The sequence below is a fragment of the Emydura macquarii genome, unplaced genomic scaffold, assembly GCF_026122565.2.
Source record: "Emydura macquarii macquarii isolate MOO-44397 ecotype Brisbane River unplaced genomic scaffold, CSIRO-AGI_Emac_v2 contig_2207, whole genome shotgun sequence".
In the NCBI taxonomy this organism is placed as follows: domain Eukaryota; kingdom Metazoa; phylum Chordata; order Testudines; family Chelidae; genus Emydura; species Emydura macquarii.
In genome coordinates, this window is record NW_027132344.1 from 3,738,150 (window position 1) to 3,753,752 (window position 15,603).

At 41.4% G+C, this 15,603-nt stretch overlaps 2 protein-coding genes across 2 annotated transcripts; both read left to right on the forward strand.

The window, feature by feature from the left end:
* The first annotated feature begins 4,897 nt into the window (after positions 1 to 4,897).
* Positions 4,898 to 5,197, forward strand: CUNH2orf15 (chromosome unknown C2orf15 homolog). Its single transcript, XM_067559947.1, has one exon. It carries the CDS (start codon positions 4,898 to 4,900, stop codon positions 5,180 to 5,182), a length of 285 nt encoding a protein of 94 aa, XP_067416048.1. The 3' UTR covers positions 5,183 to 5,197.
* Positions 5,198 to 13,072: 7,875 nt separating this feature from the next.
* On the forward strand, positions 13,073 to 15,232 carry LIPT1 (lipoyltransferase 1). The gene is made up of 2 exons (XM_067559938.1): positions 13,073 to 13,208; positions 13,744 to 15,232. Exon 2 carries the CDS (start codon positions 13,995 to 13,997, stop codon positions 15,144 to 15,146), a length of 1,152 nt encoding a protein of 383 aa, XP_067416039.1. The 5' UTR covers positions 13,073 to 13,208; positions 13,744 to 13,994; the 3' UTR covers positions 15,147 to 15,232.
* Positions 15,233 to 15,603: the final 371 nt, after the last annotated feature.

Sequence of the window (15,603 nt, forward strand, 5' to 3'; positions counted from 1 at the left end):
CTGTATACAGTATTCAAGATGTGGGCATACCATGGATATATATAGAGACAATATGATATTTTTTGTCTTATCATCTATCATTTTCCTAATGATTCCCAACATTCTTTTAGCTTTTTTGACTGTTGCTGCACATTGAGTGGATATTTTCAGAGAACTAACCACAATGACTCCAAGATCTCTTTCTTGAATGGTTTAGATGCCATCATTGTATATGTATAGTTGGGATTATGTTTACCAGTGTACATTACTTTGCATTTATCAAGATTAAACTTTCAAAGATATACTGTTTTATTTATTGCCTAGTGTTTAAGTATAAAGGTTACTAAATTATCTTGTTTGCAAGTAGAATGACATCTAGTCATAAGATGTTCACATTTATTTTTTTAGTTTTTTGATGGATGAATGTTGAGTGGTTGGTAGGTCTTTTCAATCGATTATTTTATAGGATTTTGTGTTGAACTTTCATAAATTGGTTACATAATGTCATAGTAAGACTATTTCACCTGGACAAGGCCATGTCAGTGTCCTCAAAAAGTGGTCTGGTTTTCTGTATTTTTGATATTTTTTGGGGAGGTCTTGTACTTACAGTCTCAGTGGTATGCAAACTGAATATTTTTTAAACTGCTGGCATAAGTGGATCGTTTGCAAGTTGATTCCAGCTCAGGAAGCCTGACTGGACCAAACTGCATGGCTCCAATGCAGGCCTCGCACCTGGTTTGTCCAAAGTCCTTAGAGTGAGGTGCTGCAAGGCAGAGCGAGTGAAATTTGCAAGCCATACAAACCAAGAGTATGGCTGAAAAGCCTCGCTTTTCGGATCAGTGAGCCACCTGAAGGAAGAATGGCATTCCATAACCTCTGAGATTGATCACCTTTGGGGGAGAAAGTCACAACATCAATGGGCAGCCTACACCAGCCTTTGACCAAACTCACCAGTGGGAAGGACAATGCCAACAATAGTATCGTCTGGCTCCTTGACTGCAGTTCCATCTCCTATTCTTTGAGAGTACAAAATACTGTGAGAGCTGAAGAATTCACAAACTCTGTTATCTTAAGAATCTTACTTTTCATTTTTCTATTTGTATCTTTTGTTGTTACTAGCTGGGAGACATCTCAGTCTTTTTATTCTCTAATTTTAGGGTGTGAAAGAGTGGCTGTGTGAATGTATGCGTGAATGAGCACCCATAACGTCCATACAGAGAAGGCTCCAGAAAGTACATTCCCCATGTTTAAACAGTCCTAAAGATACTCAATAAAGTATGTTTTGTATTCTGTATTTAAAAAGCTCAAAATAAACTTATACTGTCATATGTCGATTTTGGAACCTATGAGTTGTCAAACTTCTGCTTATCAAAGTTCTTTATAACATTACAATATGTTTGTTAGGGGTGGGAAGCAGGAAAGGGTTAGCCATCACTTATGAAGTGAAATCTAAGGAGGAAGATTTATCATTGGCTCGGAGGTGTGGTTCAGACAGTAGATAATAATTTGGCTTCAGCATCAAAATACTTAACCAGCTCCAAGTTATAGATGCAATTGACTTGGATTAAATTCTTTAGTTGGGGTTTATAGCAAAATGGCCAGCAACCTCCTTAGAGACCATCTTAGAATCTACAAAGATTGATTATTTGTTCTATTAATTTCAGGATTTAACTAATTTGTTTATTTGATTCCAATCCAATATTGAGACTAATTTGTTCATTTGACTTTGATAGTTGTAGTGTTTTATTCTTAGTTTAGTAGCAGTATTAATAGTAGCTTAGCTTTAATGATAAGTTTTCTAGATTTTATTTTTGTTTGTTTGATATTTTTAATAACACTTATAGAACTGACACTGAATCACACTTCTTTCAATAAGCAATTTGGGTCCCAAACCTTTGAGTATCTGGATAGATATCAGCCGGTCAACTAAAAGCCTGATCAGCTTCCTTTGATAAGCCTTTGGTTCTCACAGAAGTCAATGGCAAAATTCCACTGACTTCAATGGGGCCAGGATTTCACTCCCAAAGTCCTGCCTTGCAATGGTTTCTGAATCCGATCAAAGCACTCCTGTGCCATGACATAGGGACCCCTTTGTGGCTTCACCCCAACTCCATCTCTCCATATGTAGTGGTAGTGGCAGATAAGGGGAGGCTCTGGAAACTTTAAAAGAGATTAAATATGATAGAGTGTAAGGGTAGAAAGGACCACTAAGTAATTTAGTGACTTCCTGTATATCACAGGCCACCAACACCACCAAGCACCAGCGCACTACACAGAACCACCGAAATTAGACAGGAGAGAACAGGAGGGACTGAGGTGCACCAGTTTCCAGGGTCACTGCAATGGCAGGGAAATGATTAAGTGGTATATAGCCAGATAATCCCAGCGAGTGACCTGCACTCACATGCTGAAGAGGAAATTGAACAAACCCCAGGGTCACTGCCAGTCTGACCTGGGAGAAAATTCATTCTCCATCCCACATATGACGATCAGTTGGACCTTGGGCATGTCATCAAGAACCAGCCAGACAAGCAGCTGAGAGAGAGAATGCTCAGTACCATCTCAGGGCCCTGGCCCTCCCCACCCAATGTTCCATTTCTAGCCATGGCCAACTCTGATGCTTCAGAGGAAGAAGATTAAAAGAACCCACCTCGAATACATTGGGGAGAAAATTCCTTCCAGACCCCTGAAGTCCTGAAGCATCAGCTTTTAGGGACATAAACTGGAAGTGAGAACCAGGCCCCCCGGGCTGTTGAGCCCTGCCCCCTACCATCTCAAGTGTTAAGGGACAAGAAGCTATGTCATTCCCCTGGATCACTTGCCCCATTAATGCCTCCCATTGTCCAGAAAAGGTGTGAAGGTGGAGTTCCTGAGACTTCTTTGGAGATTCCAAGAGCAGGGCTGATGGAGAATGAAAAAGACATATCTCCTCCATCTCCTCCTCCAGTAGGTTTTAGCAGAGGGAGTTTGTATCCAGGAGACTCTGCTAGGCAAACTGTCTGCCACCAGCCACCACAGAGCATCTGTACAAACATATACCTATATTTAGACAGAGATCACTCCCTCATGGGGATTAGGAGCTAGCATCACCTTTGAAAAACTACTCCATTCACAGAGCATGGAGGAAGCGGGAGCAACTAAACCTCAGGAATCCTCCAGGCAGCACCAGAAAGAGTCTTCTCTCTGTTTTTGTCTCTGACAGGTCAGCCATCGTTACTGATTTTCATCTCTGTCAACTGTAGCAGAAATTATCAAATAAGAAAATCTGTATTATCTAACACATTATCTGGTCTCTCAAATGTAGATGAAATTACAGGACAGGATTTCATATCCTTCCCCAAATTCTTCACTATGAAAAATTCGTTTGTAGAGGAAAAATATATATCTCTAGTTGGGGCTTTCCTCTTCTTTTTTTTTCTTTAAGTGAAATCCATTTAAATTATCTCTTAAAGGAATAATGCTGTTTAAAAAAGGCATGTTCTGTGCACCAACCAAACAGGAAATGGAGGCTGGAGACAAGTGTTTTCGAAGGGGGAAGAGGTGACAGCAGCACTTTTGAAAGAGAGGGAAAGACACAGTAGATTAGTTGTGATCTGTGAGAGGTATAGGTGAGAAGCAGGAAATTAAAACTGAGTTTAGATAGATTATCAGTTAGAGGAGATGCTTTTGTTTACAGAGGAGATGGAACATAGTGATGCCTTTGCCCCAGCCTTCCCATATGAAGAATGCATTTAAAAAAAAAAGAGAGTGAGAGAGAGAGAGAGTTTCATACAAAGTCCAGCCCCTACTGACTGGAGAGAAGAGAGAGAGAAATACCTCTTTATGTGTGCACTTTATAATTTTGGAAGGTCCTCTTAGATACCATTTGGTGGGAGCTTGCTCCTCACATTGGTCCAAAATAGCCCAATTTGGCAACTTTTCTAGATACTCTGCAAAAGACATCTATTGGAGAGACTGTTTGAAAAGGACTGAGGGTATGCTGAAGGATGATGAAGAGGTGGAAAAGAGGGGGTTTATTTGTAGGTGAATGATTATTTTAGTGTTGCTGTGGTTTTGTTGTTGTATTAGTTTTGTTAGGGCACCTAGAGCCTTATATAGGTATATTTAATATTATATTATTAATATTATTATTTTATTATTTAAATATAAATGAATAAGAACCTACACAGATAAAATAGTTGTAGAAGAAATTGAAAGGATGCCAGCTTACATATGGGGTCAAAGGAGAAAGAGGCCCTTGGATTCAAAACAGCACTAGAATAATATATATTACTGATTTTCCAAATTAAGAAGGTAGTAAACCCACAGAGCACTCAGCGAAGAAAGGAATATTATTATTCTTAATAAATCTATTGACATCCAGGTATGTTCTTGGCCTCTCCCAAAGCAGAAAGAAGACATGACCCTACTTTGCAAATTTATAAACCAAAACCCAATCCTTAAATTGATCCCTTATTGATGTAAGCTAAATCAATATAAAATAGGTTTAAATCAATTTAAGAGTGTACACACAGGGTTTTCCCCCAGTTTAACTAAATCAATTAAAATATACTTTAGTTAAAATAATGCAATTTTTAATATAGATAAGATATAAGGTGGGTATTCCACATATCCCAATTGTGAGTTCCAACTTACTGTACATCAGAACCCCTGTGTTTGCAAAAAAATAAGTGAATCCATATTTCCAACATCATAACATTAATATCAGTTGAGAAACAGATTTCTTTTCTAAGTTTTAATTTGTGTTAACTGAGTCACTCCACTTATTCTACTTTTTCCTAATATTTTATCTTTTTCTAATATTTTGCATAGGATTTTTACAACAATCAAGTTGAAGAAAAGCATCCTAATTGACCCAGTTCTTTGACCTTCAAGATACCTTCTTACATGTAACTACAATTCGCATTGTAATTGCACTATGGGCTTCTGCTTCAGTAAATCCAATACACCAGTATTAGTCTTACAGAATGATCCAAAAGTGGGGAATCTTGCAGAGGATTATTTTCTACAACGCACTGAGGAAATCCAATTAGGAACCAGGACTCACTTATTTCAAAATACAGAAAAAATTAAGTTTGAAGAAACAGAAAACAGCATTAGAAGTAATGCAGAAACTCACAGAGATTCTTATTCTGATAAAGCACTCCACTCTGTTACTTATGTTAAAGAAAATGATGCTTTAGAAATGACAGATGTGGAATGAGGTTTGATGATATAATTCAGGACTTGATCCAGCCTGAACAATGGATATGGCATAAAATATTCTATTTAGTGTAGAAAATAACAAATAAAAACAAAATAATGTTTAATAGCTGAGTCAATAACCATAATCTAATAGGTTTTCGGTTTCAAGACCTATTATTTGGCAATCTTTAGAGTTATTTTTACCATTGTTGAATGTTCGCTTTTCCATCCATCACAATCAAATGTCTTGCAGCATATTCTTAATTTTGGGACTGTTATGGCGAATGCACAAACCCCACACTGGGCCTGAGGGGGTTAAACAACAATACTGGGCCCAAGTAACTTTGCCCCTCCAGCCTTCAGAGCATGCTCTACCTGGAGAGGAAGCTTAAAAGGGAGCAATTCAGTTCAGAAGAGGGAGATTGGGGAGGAAGTCAGACCTATTCTGAGGGCTCCTGGACAAGGATACCAAAGAAGACTAAGACTGCCTCCTGAGCCCAGCTGGGGCTCAAGGTTGGTTTGTTTGTTTTTTTTCTTTTGTTGCATTATATTGAAATTGTAGCCATGAGGAGAGACAGATAGTAGGAAGTGACCCTGGAAGGGTAACTCTGAGGGCATTCCAGGATGCTAGACACTGTTGAGCCTCATAGGACCCTAGGTTGGAGCCCGCTCAATGGAGTGGGAGGGCCTGGGCTACCCTAATAACTACCCCTGCTGTAGAAGGGGCATAAGCCACTTTCCAGTCTCACTCTCCCTCTGATAAGAAGCTTGCAAGGACATTGCAAAACCAGGGGTGAAGCTAAATCCATCCTCAGGTGAGAGATGGGACTGAAAGGCCTTCCCACTGAAAGGTGATATTGGGTGTGCTACCCACTGGACCACCTGGCCCTGTGAAGACTCTATTGCAGGTAGCAGATAATGTCTTTCCTTCAAAGGAGAAAAATCCTTCCATTCTTCAGCTCAAGAGACCCTCTACAGGACCATATATCATCTCTCTGATGAATAAGAGTTTGCAGAATATCATGATAAATGAAATACCCAATCAGGGAGACTACCTCCTGCCCTATTTTGTTCCTTTGATCTTTTGGGAATATAGCTCTGTCCCAGGATTTTCTTACTGGTTGTTGCTATAATACAGACCTGTTCAAAATTGTATGCTTGTCTGTTTCTAGCTGTCATTTTTAATCCCCATGAACAATCTCAAGGTTAATTGATCATCAAGTATATTATCCATTATTCTCTGGTACCTATGTACGTCACCCTTCAGTGTCTGAAAGCCAGATCAGGTACATTATCATTGCCCACACAATAATTTTTACACCTCATATTTTCAGCTGTGTGTTGCATATATTCAGGGCCAAATCTTGGACCCATTGAAATTAATAACAAAACTGCCATGGTTTGGCTCTCAGTTTTAAATTTTCGATACTACTATAAAGATGTTCTACACAGTGCTCTTCAGTGATATCTAGTGGTAAAGATGAGAACAACACCATCATAAACTTCCAAAAGTCAAGAGTTTCAATACTAACAAATGTTCAGTGATTTGGTATTTTTAAGTAATGATACAGGTGCCCAGTCCTGCAAGATGCTGTGTCCTCTGTAGCAATCTGAGAAATCTGACAGTACAGTTTATGAAATTCTGTATGAGAATATGAACTTCTGTATGTATCTTTGCCAAGTTTCAAACTTCATTTTGAAGATGTGACCGTTTATCTTCTCTGTTGTGCTTTTACCATCATGTTGGATGGAAATTCTAATGATACAGGGCTGACAACAGAAAGTTCTTAAATCAGAATAGCCCTCTATTCAAATACAAACACCCTAGACAAGAGACTGGCTCCCACCTCAGACAATTGGTTAGTTAAAGGAGAGGTCACCTGACAAGGAATTCACCAGGTACGGGTCTGCGATCACCTGAGGAGGCTGATCCAGGAAGCACCAGACAAGGACTGGATGGTTATAAAAGGGCAGGAGCTGATCTATTCTAGGTTTTTGGCTAGTGTCACCAGATCAAGCAGAGGGAAGCTGCTGTGGGAGTCTGATGAGGCAGGAGGGATCCCTTCCTACCTGAACATAGAGTCCTGAGGACTTCCAACGGAAGGCTGAGCTAGCATTCAGAATGCATTCAGAATGTTTGTTATTTTCTAAATGATCTGTATTATCTGTGTATTTCTTGTGCTTACATAAAGAGCAATAGCACTGCATTAGAATCTCATGCAAACTACCTGTATGTTTTATCTATTACATCTGCCACATGGCCCTTGAAGAGGTAAACTATGGGTCCAGCAAAACCCACCCAGCTGGAATTCTGGCAGAGGATATGTTTAGTCTATGGAGGAATCTGAGGGGTCAGCACTGGTTCTAAGTGCTGGACAGTGAGCCAGATATTTGTAGCTCTCAGGAGGGGGGTGCTAGACATCCCAGGCCTCCTTCCCAGGACCTGGATGCACTGCAGTAATACCACGGATAAGACACCTGCTCTGGTGGGGGCCACATGCCTTCAGATTCTAGGCGGCAGGACCCTCCTTGCCAGTATCAGCCCTCCCATCGGGTTCACATTCCCCACTCTGAGTCAAGCCTTCAAGGCCCCCTTGGCTCCAGTTTACTTGCGGCAGCAGACCTTCCACCATCCCAGTGCTGACCCCATGTCTCTCCACTGTAGCTCAATTCTGGCTTGCTGTCGGCATGGCTGGTCTCTGCTGCTCTACCTCCCTGGCTGTGGGCTGCTGCTCTCTCCCCATCTCAGCTCTGGGCTGTTGAGCTGAGCTCTTCCTGGCTCTGCTGCTCTACTCTGCCCTAGCAGCCCCAGCTCACATGGAGGATGGGCTCTGGACTCTCAACTCCCTCACTGGGCTGCCCAGCCCACCCCGTCAGTCTGGATTACTTAGAGTGCTGGCCTCTCCCTGTTGGCCCTGGGGACATGGCCAGATTAACCTTTTGTGGACCCTCCTGTGAAACAATTGTAAAAGACAGGAGTTCAACACAGAAGTTGTCTTTGACACAGCACACAGCTGCACAAGTTTTATTAACAATACTTACAAGTTTAGTTGCAGATGGAGGTGGCTGCCGCTAGGGTATCAGCAATGCTAGCCGCAGGGCAAAAAGAATACACACAAGTGTACATAAAACAAACCATAAGGAAAAAAACACAAAATAAAACACAAATGGGTAAAAACAGATAACAAAAGCCAAAGATGGTCAAACACCAGCCATGTAAAAGGGAACCTTCACACTTTTTTCTTTTTCTTTTTCTTTTTTATCCCTTAACATTTTTCATATGAACTACCAGGGCTTGAATTAAATTTTGTATGAAATTGGGGTGGATTTAAAACAGTGTAAAACATTTTAAAAATAAAAAATATGAAAAACCTTAATTCATTTTATTTACAGCATCATTATTCATACCAGCCTTGCTTCAGAGATGTAATATACAAATTATTTAGTAAGTATTAACGTGAATAACTTACTCAACCAAATCACTGCATGTAGTTATTGTTCTATTTACAGAGATGAAAAATGTCTTCAGATTTTTTGGCATGAAGTAAACATTTCAATTAAACTGGAGATGTCTACAGAGTTTACCATCTCAGATTCAATGGACAACAGAGAAAGAGTTAAGTCTTTCTTGAACCATTGTAGCACATAAAGCACTTTTTATTCTTTTTAAATGTGAAAAAGACCTTTCACCACTGCAGTTTGAGACTGGTAATGTCAGGTAAATGTATAGTGCAATAAAGACATTTGGACAGGCTGTTTGCAAATCATTCATATTCATTATGGTCAGCATTTGCAGTGGTGTAGGCAGAGCTTGTGCTAATGGCTTAGAGGCAAGCTGCTTTACAAGTGAGCACCATTGTACCCATTCTTCAAAGATCTCTTCACTGAGGTCACCTGAACAGAATTCAATTAAACTTCTGAGAGACTCTTTAACAGCAGTACTGTCAAGGTCACCCGTTTAAAAAACAGAAATGGTTGTTTATTTCTGAATATACATGAATTCTTCTGCTGAGATGGCTGACAAGTGAGTCAACTATGGCATAGAACAATTCAACTTTGAACTTCGCTTCACCAGTCAGCACAACAGCAAGTTCTTCACTATCATTAGCCATACACTTTGGATGATGTTGCCGCTTTAACTGAAAGTTAGCTGTAGAACTTAAAGATGTCGCAGATTCATGGTATTCTTAAAAAATTTTCCGTTGTGCTGCCACAAACTCAGATAGTGACTTCAGCAGTGTCACAGTTGTGCCTAAGTCCATTGTTTCAGACTGCAGAAGTTAACTTGTTTTGTTTATTTTGTAAGGATACTACTCCAAAATATTGTCAGAAATGCAGTCTCCAACCGATCCATGGTTTCAACTAATGAGTTTGCCTCTGCTCATATGTTGCTCTTCTGCAGAGTATCTGCACCAAGAGCCTGAAGTACAGATTTGTAGCTTTTGTAGTTGCATGATAAACTGCAAAGTGCATCTGCTCGAGCTGACCACCTTGTGTCACTGAGGTGCTTTGGGAAAAGTTTTACGGGCCTCAGATGTCTCCTTATTCAGAGAATCTCACAATAGGCCCCAGCGATAAGTCGATTCCGAGAAAAACAGTTTTTGGACAAATCCAAAAAATATAATTGCATCAGTGCATGACTCTGCAGCCGCAACATCATATAAGGTAAGTGAGTGGGTCATTCATGGGATGTACATCGCTTTCTTGTTGACTGCAATTACCCAAGCTCCGCACTCCAGAATAAATGGCATTCTTGTATGTTTGACCTATACAGTCCTTTAGATTAATATTTAGTTTGTCACTTAGGGTTTCATGGATAACATTAAAACAGATGAATACCTGTATGTGATGTAACTAGAACAAAATTCAAGAAGCATTCCACCAGTGTACAGTTATTCAGCACGTAGCTCACAGTAAATGTCAGCTGGTCAGTATGACTAATATCCGGCATGGAATCAATGCTGAAGGAAAAGTACTTTGCCAATTTTAGCTCATCCACAATAGCCTGCTTTACCTTGTCAGCCATGATTTTGATGAACTCTTCACAGATTGTTGATAATAGATTCAATGTTGTGCCATACCCAGCATTCCCATACTTGTCGATGTGGCAGCCAGGAAAGGGTTGTAGCGTGCTAAGGACTCTAAACAGCCAAGGAAGTTGCCATTAGAAAGACTGTCAAAGGTTTAATTAGTCCCTCTCAGTGCCAGACCTCGTGTTCTCAGACATTTTATTGCTGATACAATATGCTTCAATATTTCTGTCCAGTAATTTCTTTAATATATCTATCTGCTATATGTTTATCAAGGGTTTGAGTCTTTGATAAATGCATTATATAAGTGGCGAGAGCTTGTTGCTGCTCCGTAGAACTTTCATGGTCACCAAGGTGATCCCATGATCAAATCCTGTTCAGAGAAAACAATTTGCACACAAAACAGAAGACTCAGCAGCCAGTCGATGGTGAGTACACAGCCAAGTCTTTTTCAATAGTTTCACCGTTCGGGGACGCTTGATTGAAGGCTATATCACAGGGTTTCCTAAAATAAAAAACATTTTAATATTAATGCATACTCTCCAACATTTGTGATGAATATATGTTATACTTATAAAATAAACAGCAGGATCTTATTCAGGGGATAAGGCAGTATGCTGTGTTTATTATGAATACAAAAAAGAAAAACATTTTAAAAAGCAATTGCCTAAAACACACTCAGACACACACCACAGTTCTGCAGGATGGATATAATTACCAGTTGTTGCCCGAGCTGAATCACTGGCCGTGTGATTCAGACACGAGGGTGGAGCCAGGCTCTGTCGGTCGCGACACGATGCTCCTTGGGGTTTGCAGAACGAGCCCAAAGTCCAGGTTTCTTCTCCCCATTTTTATACGTATCCATCCCCATTCGGGTCTATGGATTTTGTTATGTCAGATAGTCTCCTTGTTTGATGTAATCATCAATTACTTTGATATCGCAAGTGTGACAGCTTTCCCATTATTCTTTCATTCCTGTTTCACACTTTGTCTTGTTCCTGTCCTTGGGTGTTAACTCCCATGTTTTCCAGGGTTATCTTGATCTTCGGCCATCTGGGTTGTAAAAGTTCTTTAAACAAAAGCATCTTCTCTCCCTTCTGCCCTTGGAGGCTGAGAACCATTACCTCAGCAATTACTTCCTCGCCGTCTTATCTCAGCAGACTCAAACTGCATTCACTCCTCATTCATACTTACTAAAAATCATTACATTCTTATCCCATTACACTGGTACATTATCTTATACTTACTTATTAACATAATAAAATCTTTATACCTACACCAATTCTATTAATACCAATTTTACTAAAAGGAAATAAAAGATATCTTATTTGCTCTCTCATTGCCCCATAATTTACACATCAACCACATTCCTAATACACATTGGGCACTTACCTTCACTTGTAAATTATCAAAATTAGATTTCAGGATGTTCCCAAACATTCATACTTAGATGTTCACAAACAGGGCCCCAATGTGTCATAAATGTTAAATCACAAAATGTTTAGGCAGGATGTTCCTACTCATATGTTCAAGCAGTCAATTGTCATAGTGGAGCCTGGGGTGGCATGAACAAACAATCAATGTGTCCGGAACATCCCTATCTACAATACCTGATTTTGTTCTTTCTCAGTATGAGGATTAACCCTTAAGCTTCAAATATGTATCCATGGTCCGGGCCTGCTCTGGTTCAGGCCTACATCACAGTGCTCACAGTGCTGGGCCTACATACAGGCACACTTGTGGGGCCTTAAGAGAGTAAGCAGCTCACTGTGTAGTAGTGAGCAACCTAGAATGTACATTTTTACATTTAGATACAATAAAAATCTGTTTATTTCAATTGTCTCACAAAATTAAGTTAAGTCAACCCCTTCTGGAAAAGGTTGATCTAATAAAATGGCTCATTGTATAAAAAATGCATAAAATGTTATAATTACCTTGTTCAGTCCTTATGTTGTATTGATGACATTGCATATTTTCCATCGCAATTTTGGCAGAAATTGGGGCCCATGTCTATGTATCAACAGTCCACAGGGCAGCATCAGAGGAAGGTAATCATACTGGTGTATTTTGCAGCAGCAGGTTATCATTGTTTTCTTTATTTGGCGAAAGGATTTCATCAGAAGAAACAGCATGCTCTTCAGAGCCATGATTAAGGCTGCTAGTCTGTCACAGAGGTCACGGAAGTCATGGATTACATGACTTTCTGCAACCTCCATGACCTCCGCAGCTGCAGCAGTTGGTGCAGCTGACCTCGGTGGCTGGTCCCAGGGACCACCCAAGCAGTGGTCCTGGGAGTGGTCCCAAGGACTGCCATGGCAGCAGCGGTCCCGGGGCAGCCTGAGCAGTGGGTCCCGGAGACTGTCGGAGAGTGGTTACTGGGAGCCATGGAAAAGCGGGCAGCCAAGGGCAGTCAGCCCCTGCTGCCACTGCAGTGGCCAGCCATCAGCCCATGGGGCCCCCAGAGCAGTGGCACCCCAGGAATAGCTAAGATTTAGTTAGGGGTATTTATAATAAAAGTCATGGACAGGTCACGGGCCGTGAATTTTTGTTTAATACCCATGATCTATTAACGACTTTTACTAAAAATACCCGTGACTAAATCTTAGCCTTAGCCATGATCAGTGTAGGCTGGAGCCACCGCCATATTAGTATAATCAATTACACACTCATCATCATTACTAGTACTACTAGTAGCATAGGCGGAGTTTGACTGCTTAATTTGGAGGGGCAGTGCCAGCAAGCCCCGCCCCCCCGCGGACACCAGGTCATGTGATCTGCAGGGTCGGGCTGAGACAACAAACCTCGCTCCCCCCCCCGCACGCGCAGGAGGATGTGGTGTTTCCTCTCGTCCCTTCCCTCGCGTCATCAGCGGGCGATTCATCGGCAGGAACTTCGGGCGCCGGTTGCGGCGCGCGGCCGGAAGGGTTTTTGGGAAGCGCACCGAGGGTAGGCACGTGACTCCGATAACAACGGCTCGGGCCGCGCGACAGCCGGACGCGGTCGGAGCCTCCAACCGTGAGTAGTGCTCCCCCGCCGGCTACGCGTGGGCAGCCCGTCTCCCCGCGCGCCGGGGGGCGAAGGACCCAGCCCGGGCTGCGCTGGGGGTTTCTCGCTTTCTCCTGTCACAGCCGGCTCCCGATCAGCGGCGCGTGGCAGCCAGCCGCGGCCGTTACCCTCACCCCCGCCCCGCCCCCCCCCCCCCAGCGCGCGGAACGGGGGCCCCTCAGGCGGGTGTGTAACTGCCGGGCTCGCTCGCGCGCGGTCCCTGCAGCAGGCTGGTGGTATGTTGCCAAAGCGACGTGAGACCGTTCACACGGAGCTTGCTCAGCCTGTGCTCGGCCTCCAGCGTTTAAGGGTCACGGGCAATGTCAATCCTGCACTTATCACCTGCACCTCTTATTGACGTCTTAAAACGTTAACCTCTATATTTATGGTAGGCTCTGTTATCTAATACTTCGTGTTAATGATAGCATTGTAAAAGTACCTGGTAGGGGGAAAAACACATACAATCAGATACTATGCTTCTCTTCCCTGCCCCTGGCCCTTGCAGGTATAATATGCAGCAAGTGGAAACAGCCTTCTGCAGCCCCCTCTTCGATAATGACCATGCACCAGTGGTGGAATGCCCTCATCAGATTTGGAAGAAGGAAAACTACCTTGTAAACTTATTCATTTGTGGTGCCATCACTATTTTGGTATCCTGGGAAGAAAGTGAGATTTCCTTTAGTAATGGATCTGTACTAAAGGAGTGCAGATTATGAACATCTCATACAAAATTTTGACAGACCTGCTTCTTCTTCCATGAATTATCTGATAATTTTTATTAGAAACATGGTAATCCCATCATCCCTGAAGAACTGTTTTCAGTTATTTTGTGTCCTTAGGATTCCGGCAGCTGGCTTTAAGTGCACAGCAAAGAGAGGGCTCATTCTACAGTCTGTTTCTAGTGATGTTTACCAGAATTTGGCTGTGGAAGATTGGATTCATGACAACATGAATTTAGAGAACAGACAGGTTCTTTTCCTTTGGAGAAATTCTCCCACTGTGGTGATTGGGAGACACCAGAATCCCTGGCAGGAGTGTAACCTTAAGATGATGAGGAAGAAGAACATAAAACTAGCCAGAAGGAGAAGTGGGGGAGGAACAGTTTACCATGATCTGGGCAATATCAATTTGACTTTCTTCACATCTAAGAAAAAATACGAGAGAATGGAAAACCTAAAATTGGTTGTCAGGGCTCTAAAAGCCTTGCAACCACAGCTAGATGTGCGTGCCACTGAGAGATATGACCTCTTGCTGAATGGGAATTTTAAAATCTCAGGTACCGCTGCAAAGCTAGGAAGAACTGCTGCTTATCATCACTGTACTGTACTATGCAGTGCAGATAGGTTTTTTTTATCTTCAGTGTTGAAGAGTCCTTACAAGGGGATAAATAGCAATGCCACTCCTAGCATGCCTGCTTTAGTGAAAAATCTCTCTGAAGAGGATCCAACTTTAACATGTGAGATGGTCATGGATGCTGTTGCTGCAGAATATGCTCTATGCCATCAAATTGACCATCATATTACTCTAATAAACCCGTCTGATGAGACTGTGTTCCCTGGAATTAATAATAAAACCAAAGAACTACAAACCTGGGAATGGATATATGGCAAGACCCCAAAATTTAGTATTAGCACTTGCTTTAATATGGTGTATAATCAATCTCTCCTTGAAGTTAAAGTGGATATACATGTAAAGCATGGAAGAATTGAAGTTTGTAACATGGATTTGCCAGAACAGTGGCTGCCATCAGCAATGTGCAATGAACTAGAGAAGAACCTAATCGGCAGTAAATTTTGCCCCAATGAAACCACAGCATTAGCAAGTGCTCTTCTGAGAATATGTCCACAAAACTATGAGTTGCACAACAAGTGGAATCTCTTATGTGAGAATGTGATGACACTAATGTGATTTTCATAAGAAAGCATAAGTCACATCTTTGATATTGACTAGTGCATGATTTACTAAAGATGTAAAATAAAATCTGGTTATTTTCAGTATGTTGTGCAAGTTTGATTTTATAGGAATAAGCTACCACTGAAGAAACTGTCTTTTGATTTATCCACTAAAGTTCTTGGAATCCAGTGCTCTAGTCCTGAACTGGAAGGAGAATGGCCACAAAGCAAGATCCCACATTTAGATAGTCTGATCAAGTATGGCACATTCTTTTCAGTTATCTTCCATTTACAGGTATGCAGGCCCCGCTCAATACACATACACCCATTAGTATTGAAATAAATTAATCACTGGAATAGAACAGCCCTTTTGAACACTTAAAATTGTAGTGTTGTTACCAATTGATACTTCACAGAGGAGTCTGCACAAGTATTTATTGATTTTACAGCTCTCCGCTTTGTTTTAGAAGGAA